The 20020-nt window shown below is 48.2% G+C and overlaps 4 protein-coding genes across 4 annotated transcripts; 1 reads left to right on the forward strand and 3 right to left on the reverse strand.

Moving 5' to 3' along the window:
- Window positions 1–4437: 4437 nt before the first annotated feature.
- Window positions 4438–7678, forward strand: BKA67DRAFT_532874 (uncharacterized protein; the record flags this gene model as incomplete). Its single annotated transcript, XM_046099602.1, has 3 exons — window positions 4438–6076; window positions 6107–6605; window positions 6664–7678. The coding sequence occupies 3 exons, from the start codon at window positions 4438–4440 to the stop codon at window positions 7676–7678; spliced, it is 3153 nt and encodes a 1050-aa protein (XP_045961913.1).
- Window positions 7679–8228: 550 nt separating this feature from the next.
- On the reverse strand, window positions 8229–10888 carry BKA67DRAFT_513589 (Choline/Carnitine o-acyltransferase-domain-containing protein; the record flags this gene model as incomplete). Its single annotated transcript, XM_046097579.1, has 3 exons — window positions 8229–8365; window positions 8424–10415; window positions 10471–10888. The coding sequence occupies 3 exons, from the start codon at window positions 10886–10888 to the stop codon at window positions 8229–8231; spliced, it is 2547 nt and encodes an 848-aa protein (XP_045961914.1).
- Window positions 10889–14446: 3558 nt separating this feature from the next.
- Window positions 14447–15457, reverse strand: BKA67DRAFT_532876 (uncharacterized protein; the record flags this gene model as incomplete). The annotated part of the gene is made up of 1 exon (XM_046099603.1): window positions 14447–15457. The coding sequence occupies one exon, from the start codon at window positions 15455–15457 to the stop codon at window positions 14447–14449; it is 1011 nt and encodes a 336-aa protein (XP_045961915.1).
- A 2423-nt stretch (window positions 15458–17880) lies between these two features.
- On the reverse strand, window positions 17881–19483 carry BKA67DRAFT_195342 (uncharacterized protein). The gene is made up of 3 exons (XM_046095380.1): window positions 19330–19483; window positions 18760–19206; window positions 17881–18699 (listed from the first exon to the last, which is right to left on the reverse strand). Exons 2-3 carry the CDS (start codon window positions 19064–19066, stop codon window positions 18086–18088), a joined length of 921 nt encoding a protein of 306 aa, XP_045961916.1. The 5' UTR covers window positions 19067–19206; window positions 19330–19483; the 3' UTR covers window positions 17881–18085.
- Window positions 19484–20020: the final 537 nt, after the last annotated feature.

Raw genomic sequence — 20020 nt, forward strand, 5'->3', positions numbered from 1 at the left:
GCATCCAAAACTTAACCACCAGATCGCTTACTTGGGCAATTAAATGCTCTTCATGAAAAGTAAGAGCTACAATTGAAGCTTGAATGATACCAACAACCTTGAGACAGTCCGTCGTTACATGATTCTTCCTTTTTGGGGGGGGGGGGATTTATGTTACACACGAGGCTGCTCAGCCATTTCCTTGTCTAGGCATTCCTTGCGCATCATAAAGCTAGATGCTATTTTACTGCTGCAGTATATCAGGTTCACTGGCAGGATTTTGGATGACAACTTTCTGTGACTGCATTCCGAAAGGGCTGGTAAGTCGGGATCGATATCCCGTTAGCGGTCATGAGCGAAGCACAGAAGCTCGTCTCCTCCGATAAACGGCTACGGTTCCCCAAGGGTGGTTTACTGTAAGGCTATTCTTGCAATGATGGCCCCCCTGATGTTGTCCTTTGCTGCACTCTAGGAGATACGCAGGGTGCTGCAACCAAGTTGGCATCTTGGCAGTTGGCATTGCTGCCATGCAGCACTTCTTTTTGAAGCATCTAGACTCGGATAACTTACATACCAAAGAAATATGCTGAAGGAAATAGGGGCTAATGATTGGTTGGGCCTACTTTGCCAGCTATTTATCGTCGTGCAGGATCCAATGTCCAATAATAGGAAGCTGAAGGTAGGCGCCGGCACAACGTGACACACCAGACCAGGAAGTCGACAATGGTAGGCTGACGGATTAATTAGAAGACTGGAAGAGCGTAACAAGTCAGTACAGGGACAGCTGGCCCAGATCAGGGGTGCAGGAAGAGGAGATTATGAGCTGGGTGTGCAGGACGGATGAGTGGGTGCACACGACGGACGCATGGCAATATGCAATCTTACAAACAGAGCCCATCGCATGGAGCTCAAAAGCAAACGGAATGGCATGAGATTGCTATTCACCGTCACACAATCCAGACTAGGCATTGGTGGCTCAAAATGACGTTTCGCAGACAGAAGCTCATGTTTGTGCCATTGAAACTCACCTAGTTGATCAGCAACTTGATGGCAATTCAAGTACCAGTGCCGTATGAGTAAGGCTTGAAGAAGCCTACTTGCTGCTCTTGCTAGCCGCGATCGCTCTTCGACAGGTTACAACGGCTCTTGGTGTGTATGAAATTCAGGGCTCTGTATGCGAACCCAGATCCATCATTTCATGTGGTCACCCGTACATGATGCTCAAAACATCGGTCTGGCGCCACCCATATGCATACGAAGGCTGTTCGAGCTTATCAAAATGTCTCATCGAGCGGGAGAGACCTCGTGGCCTAGAGACATCACGCCACTAGAAGATTTGTTGCATGCGTGATCTCCGTTTTCCTGACTTTGGTATCAAAGTACTTGATTGAGATGCAATCGGCCCAGAAGTCACCAATGAATCCTTGTGTGAGTTCCAAGTCTGTGCCCAGCTTACTATGCACCTCGAGATGACTCGGCCCCGCTGATTATCGTCCATGTTTCGTTTTTCTCTCGTTTGGACATCCGATAGCGTCAAGCATGTATGTCTTAGGATCTGCCATGCAATTGGCCGCCGAATACGCTGCTGTCGGGAAAAGTCCCAGAACATATTGTTTGCACAGTCCTATGTGCCATCGACAAAGCATATTGATGAGCTCCAACCAATCTTTGGTTCAAGCAAGGTCAAGTAAAGTTCATCCCATCTTAGGCGTGCCCTGAAATGTGTACGTCTAATCCTCGACCATGGTTCCTGCCGTGCGCCGGACCTGAGAACTAATCCATGCAACTACCCGATGAGTCGCATGGCAGATGCAGGCTGGCGTTGGCTTCATAGAACTTTTCTTTTTCCTGCGAGTCACATAATTAGGGCAAACGGGTTCTCGCAAGATTGCTGCAGGGGCAGGCACTTGTGTGTTACTAATTTGATGCAGTACTTTGCATTGGCGCAGTAATGCACGACATCGCTGCCTGCCTCCGAGGAAGAGATGAAAAGAAATCATGTACACCGTCACGATTGGCGGTGAGGTGGTATAAGCGACATTCTGTCAACCTTGTAGTTTTACAAACGTTATGAAAATAGCAACGAGTCGCTCTGCCGAACTGTGGGATGGCCATATTCGAGTCTTGCTTGTGTTGATGTTTGCCATAGGTAACGCGAACTCAGCAGCAGTAATTATCGTTGCCACTGGGAGCATGTGCGACGACGATTCTTTGCTGGTTGCGCTGCGTGTTGAGCCTACTGTGAAGCTCCACCTGAATCGGACAATGCCTGATAGCCATGTGAAGAACAAACAAGTGGAGTAAAGAAGCAATAAAGGTCCCTTAATCCTTGCCGTTGATCACTTGTTGGCTTTCTAGGGTCTGCTATATGGCCGGTTTATGTCTTGGCCATTTGTCGTAGAAAGGGCTGATGAAGACTTCCGCTAGACTAGGCGAGAGCTGCAATGTGATGTTGGAAATTGGATATGGCTTCTGCCAAGGAAGCATGAATGGGTGTCAAGTCTCAGGGTCCAGGCAGGCAACATTCAACAGCACAGCTGAAATTGTTGTTGGACAGAATAATTTGTGTGAAGTATTTTATGAAGCTTTCATGGAAATAAGGGAGAGAAATGATAGAATATGTTGTGACAAGAACTCCCATCGTTAACAAGTGAGCCATTTCCACTCAGCAGATCGGCAGTGTCGTTTTGCTTTTCTGTCTTCGACCCAATCTCTTAAGGTTAGTTCAGAGCATGTTGGCTGCAACCAAGAACCCCAGGGTTAGGTTAGACTAGTAGAAGATCTGGACGTCACCTGCTTGCCACGGACATGGTGTAGAAATCACCCGCCTATCTTTGGGCGTTCTCCTGATCATAAATGGTGAGAGAGATTGTAAGGCACATTACATCCGTCTCTAATGTGGCTACTGTATGATGCCAAAGTAGTGTCCAACTAAGATGCATTCAATCCGTATGGGGATAATAGATTTAGTGGGTCTACATCAGCCAGGCTATAGACTAGGGTTAGGCAGGTCTGGTAGGCTAACCTTCGGCCAACTTCAGCACTCTGGCCCGCCCAGGTAGGCTATAGTGGATCGACATATAGACAAGGGACCCCAACTTTGGAACAAGAAGAAGTTCAACCAACAACACCAAGCCATAGCATTCTTGCCATTACATCAAGCAACGACATTCGTTCAGTCCTCAGGTAGGCCATGTGCCCCTTGCTTGAATGCAACCAAGATCACTTGTCTACCACTTGAAATAATGAGAGAATGACCGTAGCGCTTGCAATGATACCAAGCTGGGAAATAAAGGCCAACTGCCGCAGATCTTCAAGTCATATGCAAGAATTTTGTTCACAAGCCATACAAGCAGCGAACATATCGTCTGCACCTCGGGGTTTCTTCGAGGCTAACGGGGTTAGAGCAAACCAGACAAGTCTCCTGAAACTCACGGCTTCGGATTACTGTGGATAAAGAAATAAGCTTAACAACCGTGCCCCGAGAAGGCTTTTGCTAAAAGGATTACGTAGAACTAGAACTAGAACTAGAACTAGAGCCCACGAGCTTCTACATTCCGCACTCGTCAACCGTTCGCAAGTGTCTTAGTTAACTCATCGACTGCAGATCGATAGCGTTGGCCGTAGTTTGCATTCCATAGTCCAACGCTGCAAGCCCGAAACTTCACCCGCCCGATAGTCCACTTCAGTACCCTCTTCTCCGTTACTGGGGTACGTAACACTTGAACTAATTATTCAACATTGCTGACGAGCTGCACACTTGTTTCTTTTCCCTTGTTTACAAGCGGCGGGCCCCAAGTCAGTGACTAGATTTTGGGATTCTGAACTTGAACATCCCGTCTCCAATGTCAATGGCCCACTTTGCGTACCTTTCTTGCTTCGTCTAATGCTGCTACCCGAGTCCCATACGAAAGGAAAATGGGCTGGCGTGTGGCAAGTCCTCAAGTCCTCGAAGCCGGTGCCGTTTCATCGTCCTTGCGCGACTTGTGTCTCTTGAAGTTCCATAATAGCCTTCCGTTTATCCTGCAGGCTTTCAGCTTGTACCCGTGGGTTTCCCATAAATCTACTGGGCGCTCGTTGGTGTCGTTGATACCCTGTTGTATTTTTCTCATGCCTTCTGATTATGTGCAGAACAAGCCTTCGATGATTATTCCACGACCACCTGCATAACGCCACTGGTTGATGCTTGATGTAGTCGTTGTTTTTCTTTTGCTTCTTTTCGTCTCTTTTATTTTATTTTCTTCTTGCACACATTTGTTCATGCAGGCCCGAACGTTGTTGTGTCTTCCTTGGAAAGTGCATATTCAAGTATTCAGAACCAGACCCTTGCAATATTCCACTTAATCACGACTTGACAGCTTGACTCGTCTGGTCATAAGCCACGACATTGCTTATTCGGAGTGTCCACCAGGTCTGGGGGAGGTTCTGGAATCTACACAAGTCACATAGGGCGAAACAATGGGGTACATTTCGGACTACCATGGTAGTATCGTTGCGTTGGAAGGCGCACGGGATACCGTTGCAATACAGCTACGCCTTCTCCCCAGTAGTCCCAAGATATTAGTGCTCCCTCCGCTACACTATTTCATAAAAGACGAGGAATCAGACAGCCCCTTCGATGCTCGAACATACATATTGAGCATACACGAAGCTTGCGATACGAGGGTTGAGATGGCACATGCTTTCTTGCGAGACTCATCCGTGGACAACAAGAGATTGGTTTTCTTGAATGGCGGTACTGCCAGTGCGCAAATGGACTGCATCAAGACTATCAGTCAGCAAATGGTCAAACCGGACATCATCAGGGCAGAAGATGCCTTCAGCGAAGTCGTACGTCATGGGGTCGCAGGTCTGAGCAAAAAGGTTCACAAGTCAGTCCGAGGACAGTCTCAGCGCGCTAGAATGCTACAAACCAACGACACAGTAGTAGGGGATACCCATCATTCTGATCGGTTGTCAGAAGCTATGAGAGCTGCTGAAGCTTTGGACAATGATACAGCGTCGTTGCAATCAAGTACCGACATGGACCTGACCATCACGAACCGGCAAAGAAACACCAGCATTCTCCCATGTCCACTCGTCGATGCCTGCGAGACTTCTGCATCGTTTTGTTTCTTTGGAGCAACCCACAACGACGGTGATCCTGATGCTGTGCATACGACATCAAAGAAATTACTTTGCGATAGTAATGTCCCTTTCCACAACTCAGCACCAGAAGCTCTCCCCGAGGACGTCTCAAAGCCAAGACAGTCCCCAATGACTGACCGGAGTTCACCTAGTGGTAGAGGTGAATCTGACACGCCGCTACCTTGTCAATCACCAGCTATACATGATGGTGGTTTGAGTCCGCAAGATACAGTATTCAGCTCACTACCAAACACTCCTGTTATATATGGAGAAGCTTGCTTGTTTGATGTACGTGCGTCTCCAAAACAACGAGCAGCTCGGCAGCATAAGAGAATCAGATCAGTTGATCGCGTTTATGCTGGCACTATCCGAAACCAAGACATTTCGATTACCAATCTAGACCAATCACTCGTGTCGTTGGCTGATTCTGAACATTATTCAACAATCAATGCGCCCGATTTGTTTTCGGTCCGCAACTTACCTCTTCGATCGAAGTTCCACAATGAAATACAACGGGCCACATTTGTCAAGCCTAAGACAACCAGGATTCGTCGACCTCCACCAGTTCCACTGGATCTAAGCAAGAGTAGTTTACAACAGAGGCCTTGTTTGTATGTCGACAAAGGTACCAGTCCTGATAAATTACACAGTAATGAGAAGGCCTCGGTCGGGACCTGTTACGTTGACCGTGGAGTCGATGCCGCAGATGATTCATCACTATACTCTGTGGACTCAGGCTTGGGCGCAGATGTCGCTTTCGAAACGGTCTTGCCCATGTACGAGGATCTCGTAATCCACCTAAGTAACGAGAATCGGGACGTACACCTTGACTCAGTGATTCGGGGATTCAAAAAGGGAACGTACCCGATTTCCATGCCCCCGCTCTTGGAAGAGACAGAGAGTGACATCGGTGCCTCCCCGGAATCTACCCCAACTCAAGGGAGTAGTCCAGAGATGGAACGTCAGATCTGTATGTCGAAATCCACGACATCTTGTCTAGATAATGATAATACCTGCGATCCATCAATTTCGTATGACAACTACTTACGGTCTCAGAAGTCATTGGCCGCCAGCGGAAGGAGGAACCAACATGAAGTGGTGACGGCAAATGCGCCACCAACACCAGCACGTACTCCATCTCCTGGTGTGCTGGCGCCAGAAAAAGGTTTCCATGAATTTAGCACCGATGATAGTGCAACTGCAGTCAGTGTGCAGAACTCCCTCAGATCAGTGCTCAACATTTATTTCTCCCCTGATGAGCCCGGCTACCAACATTTCAGCTTTCCACTTCTTCCTGAGCTCAGTAGCATGTGGAAGCCTATTTTCAGAGAGGCTGAACCTGACAATCAGATGAAAGAGAAACGAAGGCTGGACTTGATCCTTGCAATTGGTGCCCAGAAAAGTGTTCCGAGGGAACTCATTTCTCCTCTGACCAGTTCCCTCGAGCAATTGGGTACCAAACGCAACGGGGTGACTAGAAGTGGTCGGCTTGATCTTAGGTAAAATACACCTAGTCTCTTTTGCTTAACTATTCATATCACTAACGAGTTGTACCAGATATCTTATCGCCAGCGCGATGCAGTCTTACACATCGCAACCGTTAACAAAGCAAACTCAGGACAACCCTTTTACAAACCCACTACTACTTGCCACGCTCATGGTACCACACTTGGAGACTTATCTGGCAGCCCATAGTGAGACGCGCTTCTTACTTCTGGAGTATCCTCCTGGCCATCTTTCTACCATCCTAGCACTTCAGCAACTTGTAGGCGCCGATACTCTGAAAATTGTTGGTATCCTTGATGCCGAATCACCTGAACAGAAGTCGATCTCGAAGGTGCCCAAGCCTACAGGTATAAGCATTCATCTAACCAAACCTTCCATTTCGGACATGTCTGAGACAAGCACAAGGACAAGTAAAACCGTTGTGCTATCCGAATCTTCACCAAAATATACGGAAGGCTCCTCGTTTTCAAAGGCAAATTTTCTACTCACTTCCTCTGCAACAGGTTCTGAAATAGCGACGCTCATCTCGGCCGTCTGGAAGATCCTGATCGATATCTCATTGTTTTATGTCCCCGAGGATGAACCAAGACCGGCCACTGGTCGCGGCTCTCAAAGAGACTACGAGTCCGAGAAGGACTTTTATGACCAGCCGCCGCAGATTCCTGCATCAGAATATGCTCCATTCGCCAGTGCTAAAGCGATGATGAGTTTCCAATCGTCTCCCGAGCGCCCTTCCGCCAAAGAGAAAAACCCGCCCATGCCTGCCAGAACGAAATCCAAACAGAAGGCCACACGTTCCACATCTGTGAAGAGCTCGAGGACGGCGAATTCAGTGAAGAGTAATCGTACTATACTCCACCGAATGTTGACACAAGAAGCAGCAGCGGCCGACACCAACAATCTCAAACTCCGACCACCCACGCGAAGTTCTCACTTCGACCTGTCTGAGGACGAGGACGGCAGATTCTACCAGGATGAGCGCAAATACATGCCATTGTTCACACAGAAGCCCGACATAAGGAAGGGAAACAGCCGTAAGGCTTTGAAGTTCTTGGGTCTTGCCTGAGCTGTCTACGTCTTTTTCACGACTGATGCCTATGAAATTCCTTTGTTCTATTCAGCCACATTTGCGCGGTTGTTTTCAGATTAGTTTCTTTGCACAAATAGTCAGCAAACCCAAAGACGGCAAGGCTATACGCTTTATATAGCGATCTAGAGCAATTCATTACCGAGCATCTTCCCACCGAGTAAGCTCGAGCCTCCTCATGTCAAGATCTGTGGGTTTAACGTGCACGTAAAATGACCTGTAGGAGTTGAAGAAAATCAGTACTTGATACGAGCTTTGGCACCTCACCGCTATCGCCTGAAATTTTTTTTTCCTTTTCGTCGACCTTAGTTTTATCTAATAGATATCGGTCTTTGAGAATCTGTAGTGCGACCTACTCCATACACTCCACGAATTCCAGCTATGTTTGTTTAAACGAGAACCATAAGAACAGTGTGGAAACGATTTCAGTCGTTGAAATAAATATAGAAAATAGAAAAGAATAGAGGAAATATACATTGTTTTGGGCCATACGTTGTGATCAAGATCGAAGGCAATAGCGCCTGATAGATTAATACTCAACTAACCGCAATTTCTTTCCGACGTCCCGCCGCCTGGCCTTCTCCGAGGCTTTGACATCTCCACTGTCCATAGCTTCTCCGCGAGCCTTAAGAGCCTGCAGCAGCATCCCGGCATCAAAGAACCCGTCTAATATCATGTCAGTAGAAGAAGTGCAAAGAGAAATTTGGACGGAATGAGCACTTACACCCTCCCAACTCATCGTCCTCACTCATCGTCATGCTATCTTCCGTCGGCGATCTCGTGCCAGCGGCGGATTTGGCTTCCCTGCGAATCGCCTCGGTACCAGTAATCATGCGTCCTCTTGCCTTTAAACGGTTGCCAGCTTTGACTTTGCTCAGGTCAATCTCACGTGCACGCGTCTGTTTTGTTGATGTTGCGCGGCGGTTTGTAATCCTTAGGATGCGGCGAATCTCGAGGAGGTAACTCTCGAGAGTGTCGACAAAGCGTTTCGTCTGGCGGTGTTTGCTAGCGACGGAGATGGAGATGCCGTCATCTTTGATGATGTAACCAATTCCAAAGCCATCACCTGAAGTAGGTCCAAAACCAAAGTGCCTGAGCGATGGGTTGCCACAGTTCGAGGTGGAGAGGATGGTTGTGTTCAGTTTATCCCAACCAGGATCCGAGAAGATAGATGGTACAGATTGTTCCCGCGACCTGGATCCTGTGCTGTCGCCACGGTCTCGCGTCTTGATCTCCCCGTCAATAGATATGACTGAATCGTTGCTCGGGCTTCCCACCGGCGATGTGAGATCTCTATCCGACCCGGAGTCAATTGGGCTTGAGTACCCACTGAAGCTACCGTTTTGTTGCTCGTCGATGAACTTCTGCCACACGCAAAAGAGAGCGTAAAGGTGTCTATCACAACCCTTGGCCATTGCGCAATCCTTTGTATTCTCCACATGCTTCTGGCATGCTTTACGAAGTGCATCCACTTTTGCCTCTGCTGGATGATCCGCCCAGAACGTCTGCACAAAGTCCACTGAGCTATCCGTCACCGTCCGAATAGCTTCCGTGCGGCCGTGCAGGAACATCTTGGTCATCGAAGGTTCGTAAGTGCATTCAATACGCCCATAGAGTCCATAGTAGGCCGCCTGAAAGGCCATTTGAACAAATGCATCCGGGGAAAACCCCATTGATGTTATGAAGTTCTTGCCGTAACCGCTGAAGTCCAGGCACTCGAATTCATTTTGCCCAATAAGATCTGACAGCCTCGTTTCAGCGAAACGAACTGCAATGCTCAGTTCCGGAAGCATGTCCCATTCGAGTTTGTGCGGCGTCGTATTAACATCTCCAAAGCTTTCTGGGTGACGCTTGGATGGATCTGGACTTGTTGTCTTCCAAAGACTTGGTGCCTTTCCATTGATTGTTCTCGCGAACCGCAGGATAGTGTCTGTGTAAACATCACTGGCGAATCTCAGAACAGTATGTCCATCAACGCCAGTATGCTCGAAATTGATACCCGCACTTCCGTTTTTACATACAATAATTTGTAGCTTGTCGTACCACCGGTTGATGCAGGTACCGATCTGGACACCTTTTTCAACTAGATTGGTTCCACAGAGCATGTTCTCGCAAAGTGAAGCAGCTGTCTTGGGTTCTGTATAATCGAGACAGAGCATGAACAGAGCCGAGTCGATAATTCCCAAACAATCCGCGTTGTTTGAACCTTCTTCTCTGGTCAGCACATCTCTCAGACCTGACCAAATTTTCCGATTTTCCGTGCTAAGAATACCCAACGCGCCTTTTGCTGCATCTTGGATTGGCGTCTGTGCAGCATCGTCGATAATGGTCTGGAGATTGATGCTCAAGTCCTTCTCACTCATGATTAAATCGTTTTGGTCATCGAGGACGTCAAACCAGTAAAATTGGCCGTGGCACAGAACAACGACGTGTTTCGAGTCAGGATCCTGCTCAATCTGGCATCCATGCTCTGTGGGCACTCTTGCGGTACCGAATAGTCTGGAGTACTGGTACATATCAAGGGGTTTCCCTTTGATAGCGTCTGGTGGAAGTTCCTCACGACGTACAGCTCTCACAAATTCCAACGCCGACACGACTAGTGAAGCAGCGCGTGTGACTTGGTTGTTTCGGGCCGGCGTTGGATCATCTTCAAGCAGGAAGAATGGGTTTAGGTTGAGAACGACAGGGTTATCGAAGTTCAGATACGAATCATACCCTACATTGGTGTGAGTTCCGAGTTCATGAAACCATAGTTGAGGTCGGCAACTTACAGAACTGCTCAATATAACTGGTCTTGCCAACGGCATAATTATGCAGTCTTTCTTGCAACATCGGGCCATCATGCTTCAGAAATTCTTGTACAGCATGCTTGGTATCTGCATGTTCTCTCACTCCTTGTAGTGGTTTTAATGCAGTAAGATATTTCTCGCACGTGTGTTCGAGATCAGGAATGGGCAATTTGGGAAGGGAATCCTGGCCGGCGAAGGTGATCCCCTCGGCGTTGGGATCCTCGCTCATGGTGGACGCTGATAATTTGTAGTTCTCCTGAGTATGAGACGCAGCTGTCTTCCCGTTGGTCAACCCGTTGGGCAAGTCTGGTGAAGAACGAGGTATGGATGATTGTGAACTGCTGTTTAGAGTCTCGCCAAGAGACTTTGGCATAGCAAAGATACGGACTTGAGTTGGCATGTTGTCAGCTTAATTCAATATCAAGCATATAACGGCGAGACGTGTGTGCTGATGTTCAAGCCGCGCAAGGCTGTGCGGTAGAAGTAGTGGCAGTCTTGAAGACAATAGGATGGCATCCCACTCGAGTTGCAACTATTGGGTTGGGATTGGACGGGAAAAGAAATGAGTTGAAACCGAGTCTTAAAGACCGCAGGACATATCGAAGTATAAACCCCCTGCCAACCACAAGAGGCACGAGATATGTAATCGGGATGTGACGGGTCCACTAATGCATACGTTTGAGGCACCGAGTACATAAGGTATATGCATTGATGGCTCGTAGCATGTGGGAGGTGGATTACAGGACCAGACAAAGTTATGGTTTCGCCAGCCAAGTAGTGAGTGCTCTACTAGACGATTGGCCTTGGAGCGTTGGACTGGGGCTGGGAAACCCATCCGCAACCCCGACGATAGATAATTTGGAATGCATCGATGCCAATCTGCCGAGAGCTGGATAAAGATAACGAAGGAACATAACTCAACACGTACCGTAAGCGCCTGGCGTAGATCCAGTGAAACGTTTGATGAGTTCGGGCTAATTCTACTGCGAATTATGTCGCAATGTAGATTCTCGATAACTAAGCGACGGAAAAAATTGATGGGCGGCCGTAATCTGCTTTGTCTAGATGAGCGTCAGTATTGGAGACGGTTGACATTGAAGTTGTTGCTGCATATGCTATCCGGGTCGCCACATCTTCACATGTAAGAGTTGGCTCCGGTTAGTATGTATGTCGCAGCACCCCGATCTTAGTTACGGATATTACCAAGAGTCACGAACGAGACATAGTTCAAGACCCACCTCGCGTGGTTTAAGGACAGACGGAAGTCTACTGACCTCCACGCAAGCCGGTAGGATATGCGTATTGTCAGCGTGGTGGCCGCGGACCTTTGTCTGGGCTGCTTATGGCTTCGGACGAGTGGATGTTTCGTGGTTGGGTAGCGGGAATGGGGGACCAATATCTGAATTTAGAAATGCGCAAGCGAGTAGGATCGACGATTTTGATGTAGCTAATAACAGCGGGTGGAAATGGTGAAATGAGTTATATATGCCAGAAGACTCGTCTATCAGTTCCCTTCTTAATCCAAGCCTCACCTATTCGTTGGTCAACCAAGGTATCGCTATAGAGCCAGACGGGGTGCGTCATGAGACGAGACGCATGTGTGTCGAGACCCCAAAGTGGTACAAAACGGGCGGATCTGGGGTATGCGATAGAGATGACGGCGCAGCAAAGATGGTAGATAGTGGGCCGGGGGCAACATGCTTTAAGACAATGCCAAGCCAACGTTGGGAACAGTGCGCCGCAGTTTGCGGGGTGACCTACTGTAACGTCAAATTGTCCACTGGACTCCCTGGTTTTACAATAGAGATATAATGGCTTCGTTGGCGCACTACTCGAGATGGACTCCTGATGCTGCCGTCGCATTTCTCATGTTGTGTCGAATGCCCGATGACACTCCTTAAAATTATCCAGCTTCCCACGAATCATCCCTTACGACAGCACGCGCACACTCCAGATGTTGGCTGGAAGCTAACCTTACGGATATCATATCAGCTGCAGCAGTCCCGCAGGACCTTGGTTGCCTTGACAGATGATCAACTCATTTAGGTCACCTTACATGGAGATTTCGATTGTTTCGGCTATCCTTCGGGTAGCGCCACTATACATGCAGATTACATTTGCCAGCCAGCCGCGAATTGAGCACACAAACACATTATGATATCCGAAGTTGCTTGTTTAGCGACGTAAGTAGAGTGTCCCATGCCCACCTGGGTGCCACGTCTGGACAAGAGCCACGCCGCTTTAACCCTGAGCCCGGCCCGAGTTTGGCTTGAGCCCGGCCCAGAGCGACCGAGCTGTGAACCAGGAAAAAGGGCGATGTATGAGGATGACGATGAACATGAACAGCTAGCTCCGGCAACTGCGACTTCCGTTTGTACTGGAGGGCACAGATTACCTTGCTATCCCCTTGTGAACACATTAGAAATAGAAAAGCTTACCTATAGCAACAATGTACACATAACTCTGGTGCAGTAAACCGACTTTACGGTGAAGGCTCTTTTACGGAGGACAGGGCGGAGGGGGGTTCCATATGGCTATCAAGTCGCCCGGCAACGCCTGTGACGGGGAGAAGCTTGCGTTGAATTGCCCGACCGTCTGTTGGAGATTCCGAAAAGTTGGATCGGAAGGTAGGATTCCCAGGCTGGTATGGAGGCGGGAGTAGGTAATGTTTTTTTAACATGGTGCCTCGGACGAACCCACATCTTCAGCCGTGGTCTCCATTCAGGCAAGGTGCCTCACCCGTTCAACCCACCAAGGCTATCGCAAGCAGTAGAACCAAGAATACTGATTTCACGAGCATGGCTAATGGTATGGTTTTTTGGGCAGGGGCTTTTTCTTTCCCTTTTTTTTTTTCCTTCTCTCTCTCCCCCCCCCCCCCCCGCCTCCCTTTTTTCCCGGTAGAACTTCACCTTGTGAGTATTTCTAGGATCATTAATTTATTAATGTGCTGGATAATAGAAGCAGGATTGATTTGGACCAAGCAAAACTTTGCATTTGGTCAAATATATGTGTTTGATATGGATTAGGCCACATTGGTCTGGGTCTGGGGCTGTAGATACTCTTCGATTAGTGACCGTTGCTTCTGCAGTTCCGTTCTCCCTGCATAAATATTCATGATTCCGTATGACTCCCGCTGCTCAAGGGACGTGCTTGATGTCAAGCCTGAGTAAAAGCGGCATCGGCGCTATGCTCGATGTGGCCGAAAAAGCTCTAATGGACCATCATTTGGAACCAGGACGGCCCAAAGGCGATCGGTAATGGTACCGGTGCTACGGAGAGGTTAAGGTTGCGGGGAATTGCTGCATTATGTACGGAGCAACCTTGAGGCTAGTTGCAGGCCCAAGAGCCGGGGCACTGAGCCTCCCACGTTTGAGCGGCGACAAGATATTCAGTTGCTGCTCACCCTATAGTCTTTTGCTGTCCGAGCAATCTCCGTGCGGCAGGATAACTTATTTACTAAGACACTCATATAGACAATGAACTATGAATAACAAACTCACTGGAATACTGACAATATTGGTTGATGCGAACTTTGACTTGTATTTGGTTTCTACAGTCAGATTGCTTTTCTCTACCATTAGATTGGCCATAGAGTCAAATTGCGTTCAGCAAGTGCGCAGGTACAGCCTCACAGATTCAAGTGAGCCCAAGCACCATGATATAACACATGCCAATGTGTGTGGGTGGTAGGAAGCAACACCTCAGAACTAGCAAGTCATCAGTGAACTAGCTGTATAAAAGCAATTTGGTTGCCCAAAAGCATGGCAACGCAGCTGTGAGAAGGCACTGTCTTGCAAAGAACCAGCGGGATCGAGGATTCAAGGGTTATCACTCTCAAGTCTCTGTCACAAAAACGTAACAATTGCTTTTCAACCATTGTGTGATGACGACAAGACTATGACTGAGTCTCATGATAGTTCAACGTTTTATGGCGGTGATACATTCGAGTAATTCACTTTTACTCGTTGATAAATTTCCTTAGTTCCCCTTCCCTGATTAGCCAGAACTTCATGTCCGCGAGACTCGACGTCATGATATTGCCTCTGAACCAATTGTTCCAGATTTGCTGTATCAAATTACTCTCCTGATTCTGTGGAGTAGATTCGTGTCTCTGATACCGTTCTAGGATCTCACGTCGGTCAACCTCGTCATCCAGGCTAAACCTGCTTATCGAGTCAATGACTATATCACTGGGCTCGCGCTGATGTCCCCTACTCAGCGTACGTCTTGTCGCATAATCCAGCCCGCCAGGTACCAGAGGGGCATCCCCACCCATCAAGGTATGCGTCAATTCATCGCCTTCGTTGACACAAATGAAGACTTTTCGATCAGGAGGCATGATCCTGTCCACAACATGAAACAAAGTGCCAAAAACCTGCTGTGATCCACTTTCACCATGTCCAAGAGCTCGGAAAGCAACCGCCACTTTCCTGACGCGCTTTGTATCCTCCCTGTTCAAGAAATAAGTCATTGGGCTGTTGAAACCCATGTAAGTGCTTGGTTCTAGCTCGCCCAGTAGGAACAAAGCATCCTGTCGGAAATTGAAGTAGACGTGCGGCTCTGTCCACTGCGGCGTTGCTAGTCTACGGGATTCTTCAAATTCAGAAGAAGGCGGCAGGATATCCAGGTCTGCGAGCGCCGTTGGCACCTTCCAGCTGAAGGTTAGTTCGTAGTGTTCGAGGGCGACAGACCGGGCCTCTCTGTTCACATGCAGAAGGGCGGGAACAAGTCGGCAAGAGGGCCGTCCAGATAGCTCTGAGTCCATTTCGACCTTGCTTTCGTGGTCCTGGCACGTGATCAGAATCACCCGGGGTAGTAACATGTGATCCCATATTTGCAGGCGAAGCTCAGTGGGCAGCTGAGGGAATTGAGGGAATGAGGTATGATAAGGTGAGGCTGATGGTGTGGAGCCGTCGCTCTGTACCTGGAAACGAAGCCAAAATCTGAAATTGACGGGTCCAGCCGCCATGGTCAATTATATGTCGGAGCAGCTTGGTCTTCGGATTTGATATTGGTTACCCTTCGGAGGTATGGCCGGTGCGAGAGGCCTCCTGGCTTCGGGAGGTTGCAGCAGCTTGCTGATCTCACCGTCTCATGACGTGTCCGCTCCCTACCACAGGCTATAGATAGTTTCGAGAAAAAGCATACGCTTAACGTGTTACCACGTCGCATGTATCTTGAAGTTCAAGGTGACACAGTGGATTGTACATCTACTTGTTCTTTGTTGCGAAAATGGAAGTATTGGGGTAAAGGAAATGCTCCAATTGGGTGGGACCTTCCGGCATGATAGCTTCAATCTTATTCTTAGCCAAATTTTAGTCTCAAACTGCATCACCACTCGCATTCCAACAACATATTTCAAACATTATTCAATTATGTCTTGCAAACGCCCAACACACACCACCAAGACGTGCTGCCTCACTCCTGTTTAATTGACTTGACTTGACTTGCCAATTTTCTGCATGATGATAATATCCGCACCTGTGAAAGCTCGCTGAGCTGAACATGGGCACAGCTCAGTCGCTCCTTGCGGCATGAAAAGACCAGAAACACGACATGGATTGTAGTTAAGGCAAATATCTTTGCATGCAAAGGGCTACTCCAAGCTCTGGGGACAGGTCAACGAGAAGCCGGCAAGACAGAGTAAGGCATAAAACCCGGCACAGAGATCAACCTCTGTACACAAATTTTCAGTACGCTTCGACATATCGGCAGCACAAAATTTGTAGGCGATGCCTGTTGACCGCTACAATTCAAGCGGCCCGGGGTATCGAGTAGATATACCGGTTTGCCCCTGGCCCCTGGCCACTATCGGAGGCACCAAAACGACCAATGAAGGAAGAACGACCACTTGACAATCAGTCTGTTATCGTACAAGAGAAAACATATTATTGTTGTTATATAAAGTGATGACGGGGATGCGGAGGCCTCCGTTCAGCGAACCTGGCGCCTGTATAAAGCATCTGGAGATTAGCACAATAGCATGTGAAGGTTGAAGGAAACGATGCAGGCTGTAGGCCGTCTAACCCACACCCCATCCGCCACACGATACTTTACTAGCAACTATAAAGTCGACCAATGTGCGAATAATCGGACTGGCGTTGATATGTTAATACTCCTGCCCGCCGATTGCGTCTTCGTGTGCTTGGTCCGCATTGCCGAGCGGCGAAGATCGCTACCTGCGCAACAAGGCGGCACGCCAAGTCAAGGATATCAATATGATAGGCCCGAACAAAGTCAAGAAAGAGAACATAGTGCCCTACCGGTTCAGGAAAGTCAAGTAATACCGGGAGCAAGAGTTGGTGTTGGGATCCTAAATTCTGAGTCAAGGATTTCAGCGTGGAAGGCGTTATGGAGCCTGATGATATTGATCCCAGTGTATGCCGTAGGATTCTGCGAAGGAAGCCGTGTAAATTGGCATTTTGACTGAAACTAATGCTTTCATTAGCATCAGCCTCGAGAAGATATGTGTTGGAAAGCCTTGCATCTTGTCCGCCTCGACTTGCTGCATTTCATTGATCCGGTTGCGATATCTTGTAACACCACAAATGTTGCTTTTTTGAAACCACACTGCCACATCTTGTCATGAATCACTGAGTTCAACCAATATCTTCATACCACTCTCACGGCCGCCAAGAATCGATATCTGCAAAATTTCCTTTGCCACTTTTTGCCAAGTCCTCCTTCTGCTGGCAGGAATGCAAAATCTTCCTCTGGTGAGCGGCGAGCCTTTTTCGGAACTCGGTAATACTGTGCGCGAACCAAGTTCCTACCACTCAATGCTATATGGGTATCGGCCTCTCGGTCGTCATCTTTCAGATAACAAAAATCATTGGTATAAACTCCAAGGCTCGTTCCATGCATCTGAATTCTGTATATTCCAATCCACAACTTATAGTTTAGCACTATGTACCCGTCGTCGAACGTGTGTGAATCTGGTAAAGCAGGCACCAGACGTTGTAGGAGGCAGAGTGAAGCTTGTTGCCCTCATTGCGTCTTTATTCCAGGTCCCGTCGTCGGTATATGTGTATAACAGCTGGGTACGACAGATCGCATGAGTTGCCGCGTTGCGACTTGCTTCTGTCTCTCTCGTGTGTGTTTGTGTGTGTGTTTGTGTGTGTGTTTGTGTGTGTGTGTGTGTGAGAGAGAGAGAGAGAGAGAGACATCGAATGACACAATCAAATTAACTGCTTTATGTATAATTTACACAGATATAGGTTAGAATAGGACAAATAGTAATGGGCATCAAAACCCGTCAGCGATAAACACCAGTGTGACGCGACAGGCCTGATCTATTGTAGAAAGATAAACCAATGATATATAGTTTGGTTTCCTTCTCTGCATGTGAATATTGAAATCTCAACAGAACACGGCTGAGTAAGTGGCATGTATGAAGTGTCTTGTTCGACGAAAACAAATTTGTGCAATTAATAATATACAATATTGTCTGAGACGGAGTGGCGAGAAGCTCGTTCTAGTATGCTGTGCTGTTATGGCACAGCCACGCTCTAATATGTACACCGCAAACCCTCTTATACAAGCGAAATCAAGATTTGCCAGAACCTCAAAACGCCGTGGATCCATCGTCTCATAGTTTCTATCTATGTCCTTTCCTGTCATCGTTGGTTGATTGAAACAATGGACAACCTTGTGGCTGTCGTCCCCTCAGCTCTCCCAAGAGCCAGTCTGTGAGGTGGACGACCTTGGCTCCGACCCCTTTCTCCCATGCTCCGCTTTGGTCGACGTGTTCAATTGTATGACTGATGATCTTGCCCTCTTTATCAAACTCGAAGATGAATAGCCCGGTGAACTCTTTGTTGGCGCCTTTGCTTTGGGTGCCGCGTAGAGACTCATCAAGTTTCTGTTCGCCTTGCTCAGTCAAGCTTGGGTTCTCCTTTGACTTTCCCACTGTCCGCCATTTGACTACGAGTTGTTCTGGGTATGCGCCTGCTCTTTGTGGCGAGAAGTGTAGGGGCTGCGTTGTCATGCGCTCGGACAGGATCTCAATCTTCAGGTTACCTATAATGGGTACTCGATTCCATGCTATTGGCGAGGTCCATAATGCGGCAGTATATCCTACGCGACCGGAAACAGTGGGCAGGTATGGGTGTGTGGAGGGAAAGAGATGGAGCGATATGCTGGGCGACAAGATTTCTTGTGGTAGAGGCGTCTGCAGAACGGTCGGTAGGCGCTTCTGTAGTATACGCAAAGCTTTAGGCCAAGAGGTTAGTCACGCGAGTCTGTGGATGGAAAGTGTTTCTCTTTACTCACTCTTTCCTAGCTTGATCTTGCGCTCATTGTCGGGCCCTTTTGGCTCAAGATCAGAAGGGAGATTGAGCCGCGGAGGCGTCGAGTTGAACCATATCGGGGCAAGATCTTGCGGCGTTGGCTGTGATGCTATGACTGCTGGCAATGTTCTTGTAAGTGTCTTTGAGACGGAAGCTACAGGATTTGAGGTTAAGGAAGGACCGGTCGAGGCGAAATATGGTAGAGTCGACACTCGGGCGGCGACTTTTGAGCTCGATGTCGAGTTTAGGATATGGGACGGCGACCGAAGGATGCTGCTGGAAAGGGACATCGCTCCGGCGCCTTGCTGGCAGTAGGGTAAAATGAGATACTCATCAACGCAAGCAGAGTATGGTATGAGAGTTGCAGACGTCTAGTGCATCGTACTATGCAGGTGGACGCGACTGGGGAAAATGGATGGGTCGGGATGGTCTGGGCATATGCGATGATGTAAGTGAAGCCTTGCCAATAAATTTTTGGTCCGGGCAGCCAACAGTTTGGCCGTTTTATTAGCAGTAGTTATTCTAGCAACTTAGCAGTTACCAGTTTACTAACCTTGGCAGTGAAGACGACGGAGGGGCCCCGCCGTCAAGCTCCCGAACGGCTGGTCTGGCTGGGTCTCGGAAGGTGTGAACAGGGGGTTACTCCAACGTCAGAACCCACTAAGACTGTTTCTTTTGTCTGGAGATAATGGAGCCATCGAAGGACTGGCCTGGGCTACAATAGATCTCCAGCATGTATGGAGTATCAACAAAAGGTTCCCATGATGAGTATCTGAGGATCTTGTCGTTGAACCCGCCCGTCAAATCAAGGTATCTTATTGGCACCAGAAAACATATGCTCCGCAAGGATCTATCATACGACAGTGCATATCGTGTCAGATGAGTCGTAAGTATGTTTGTTCTCTACTGAGCTCAACATGATTTACATCTCAGGCAGTGTGGCCATGGCATACAGCTTCTCAGTTCCGGTTCTCAGTCAATGAGGCTGCAACGGACCGCAACATACATACCACCCCCTCAAAGTTCACTTCAAAACATTGAACAAAATGTATGGGATAATCTGAAGCCACGGGTTTTTGTTGCTGTTCGTGTCGATTTGATTTTTTAGGATAAAAATATTAATTGTAAATCAAAAATAAAGGAGTTGGATATATAAGGACTCACTGCTGAATAATTTGGGGCGGGGCAGGTTTTCCTTGTGACAGAACCGGCAATCGGCTTCCCTTTAATCCAGCCTGTGAAAC

The sequence above is a fragment of the Truncatella angustata genome (assembly GCF_020726525.1).
Source record: "Truncatella angustata strain MPI-SDFR-AT-0073 chromosome Unknown BKA67scaffold_2, whole genome shotgun sequence".
Lineage (NCBI taxonomy): Eukaryota > Fungi > Ascomycota > Sordariomycetes > Amphisphaeriales > Sporocadaceae > Truncatella > Truncatella angustata.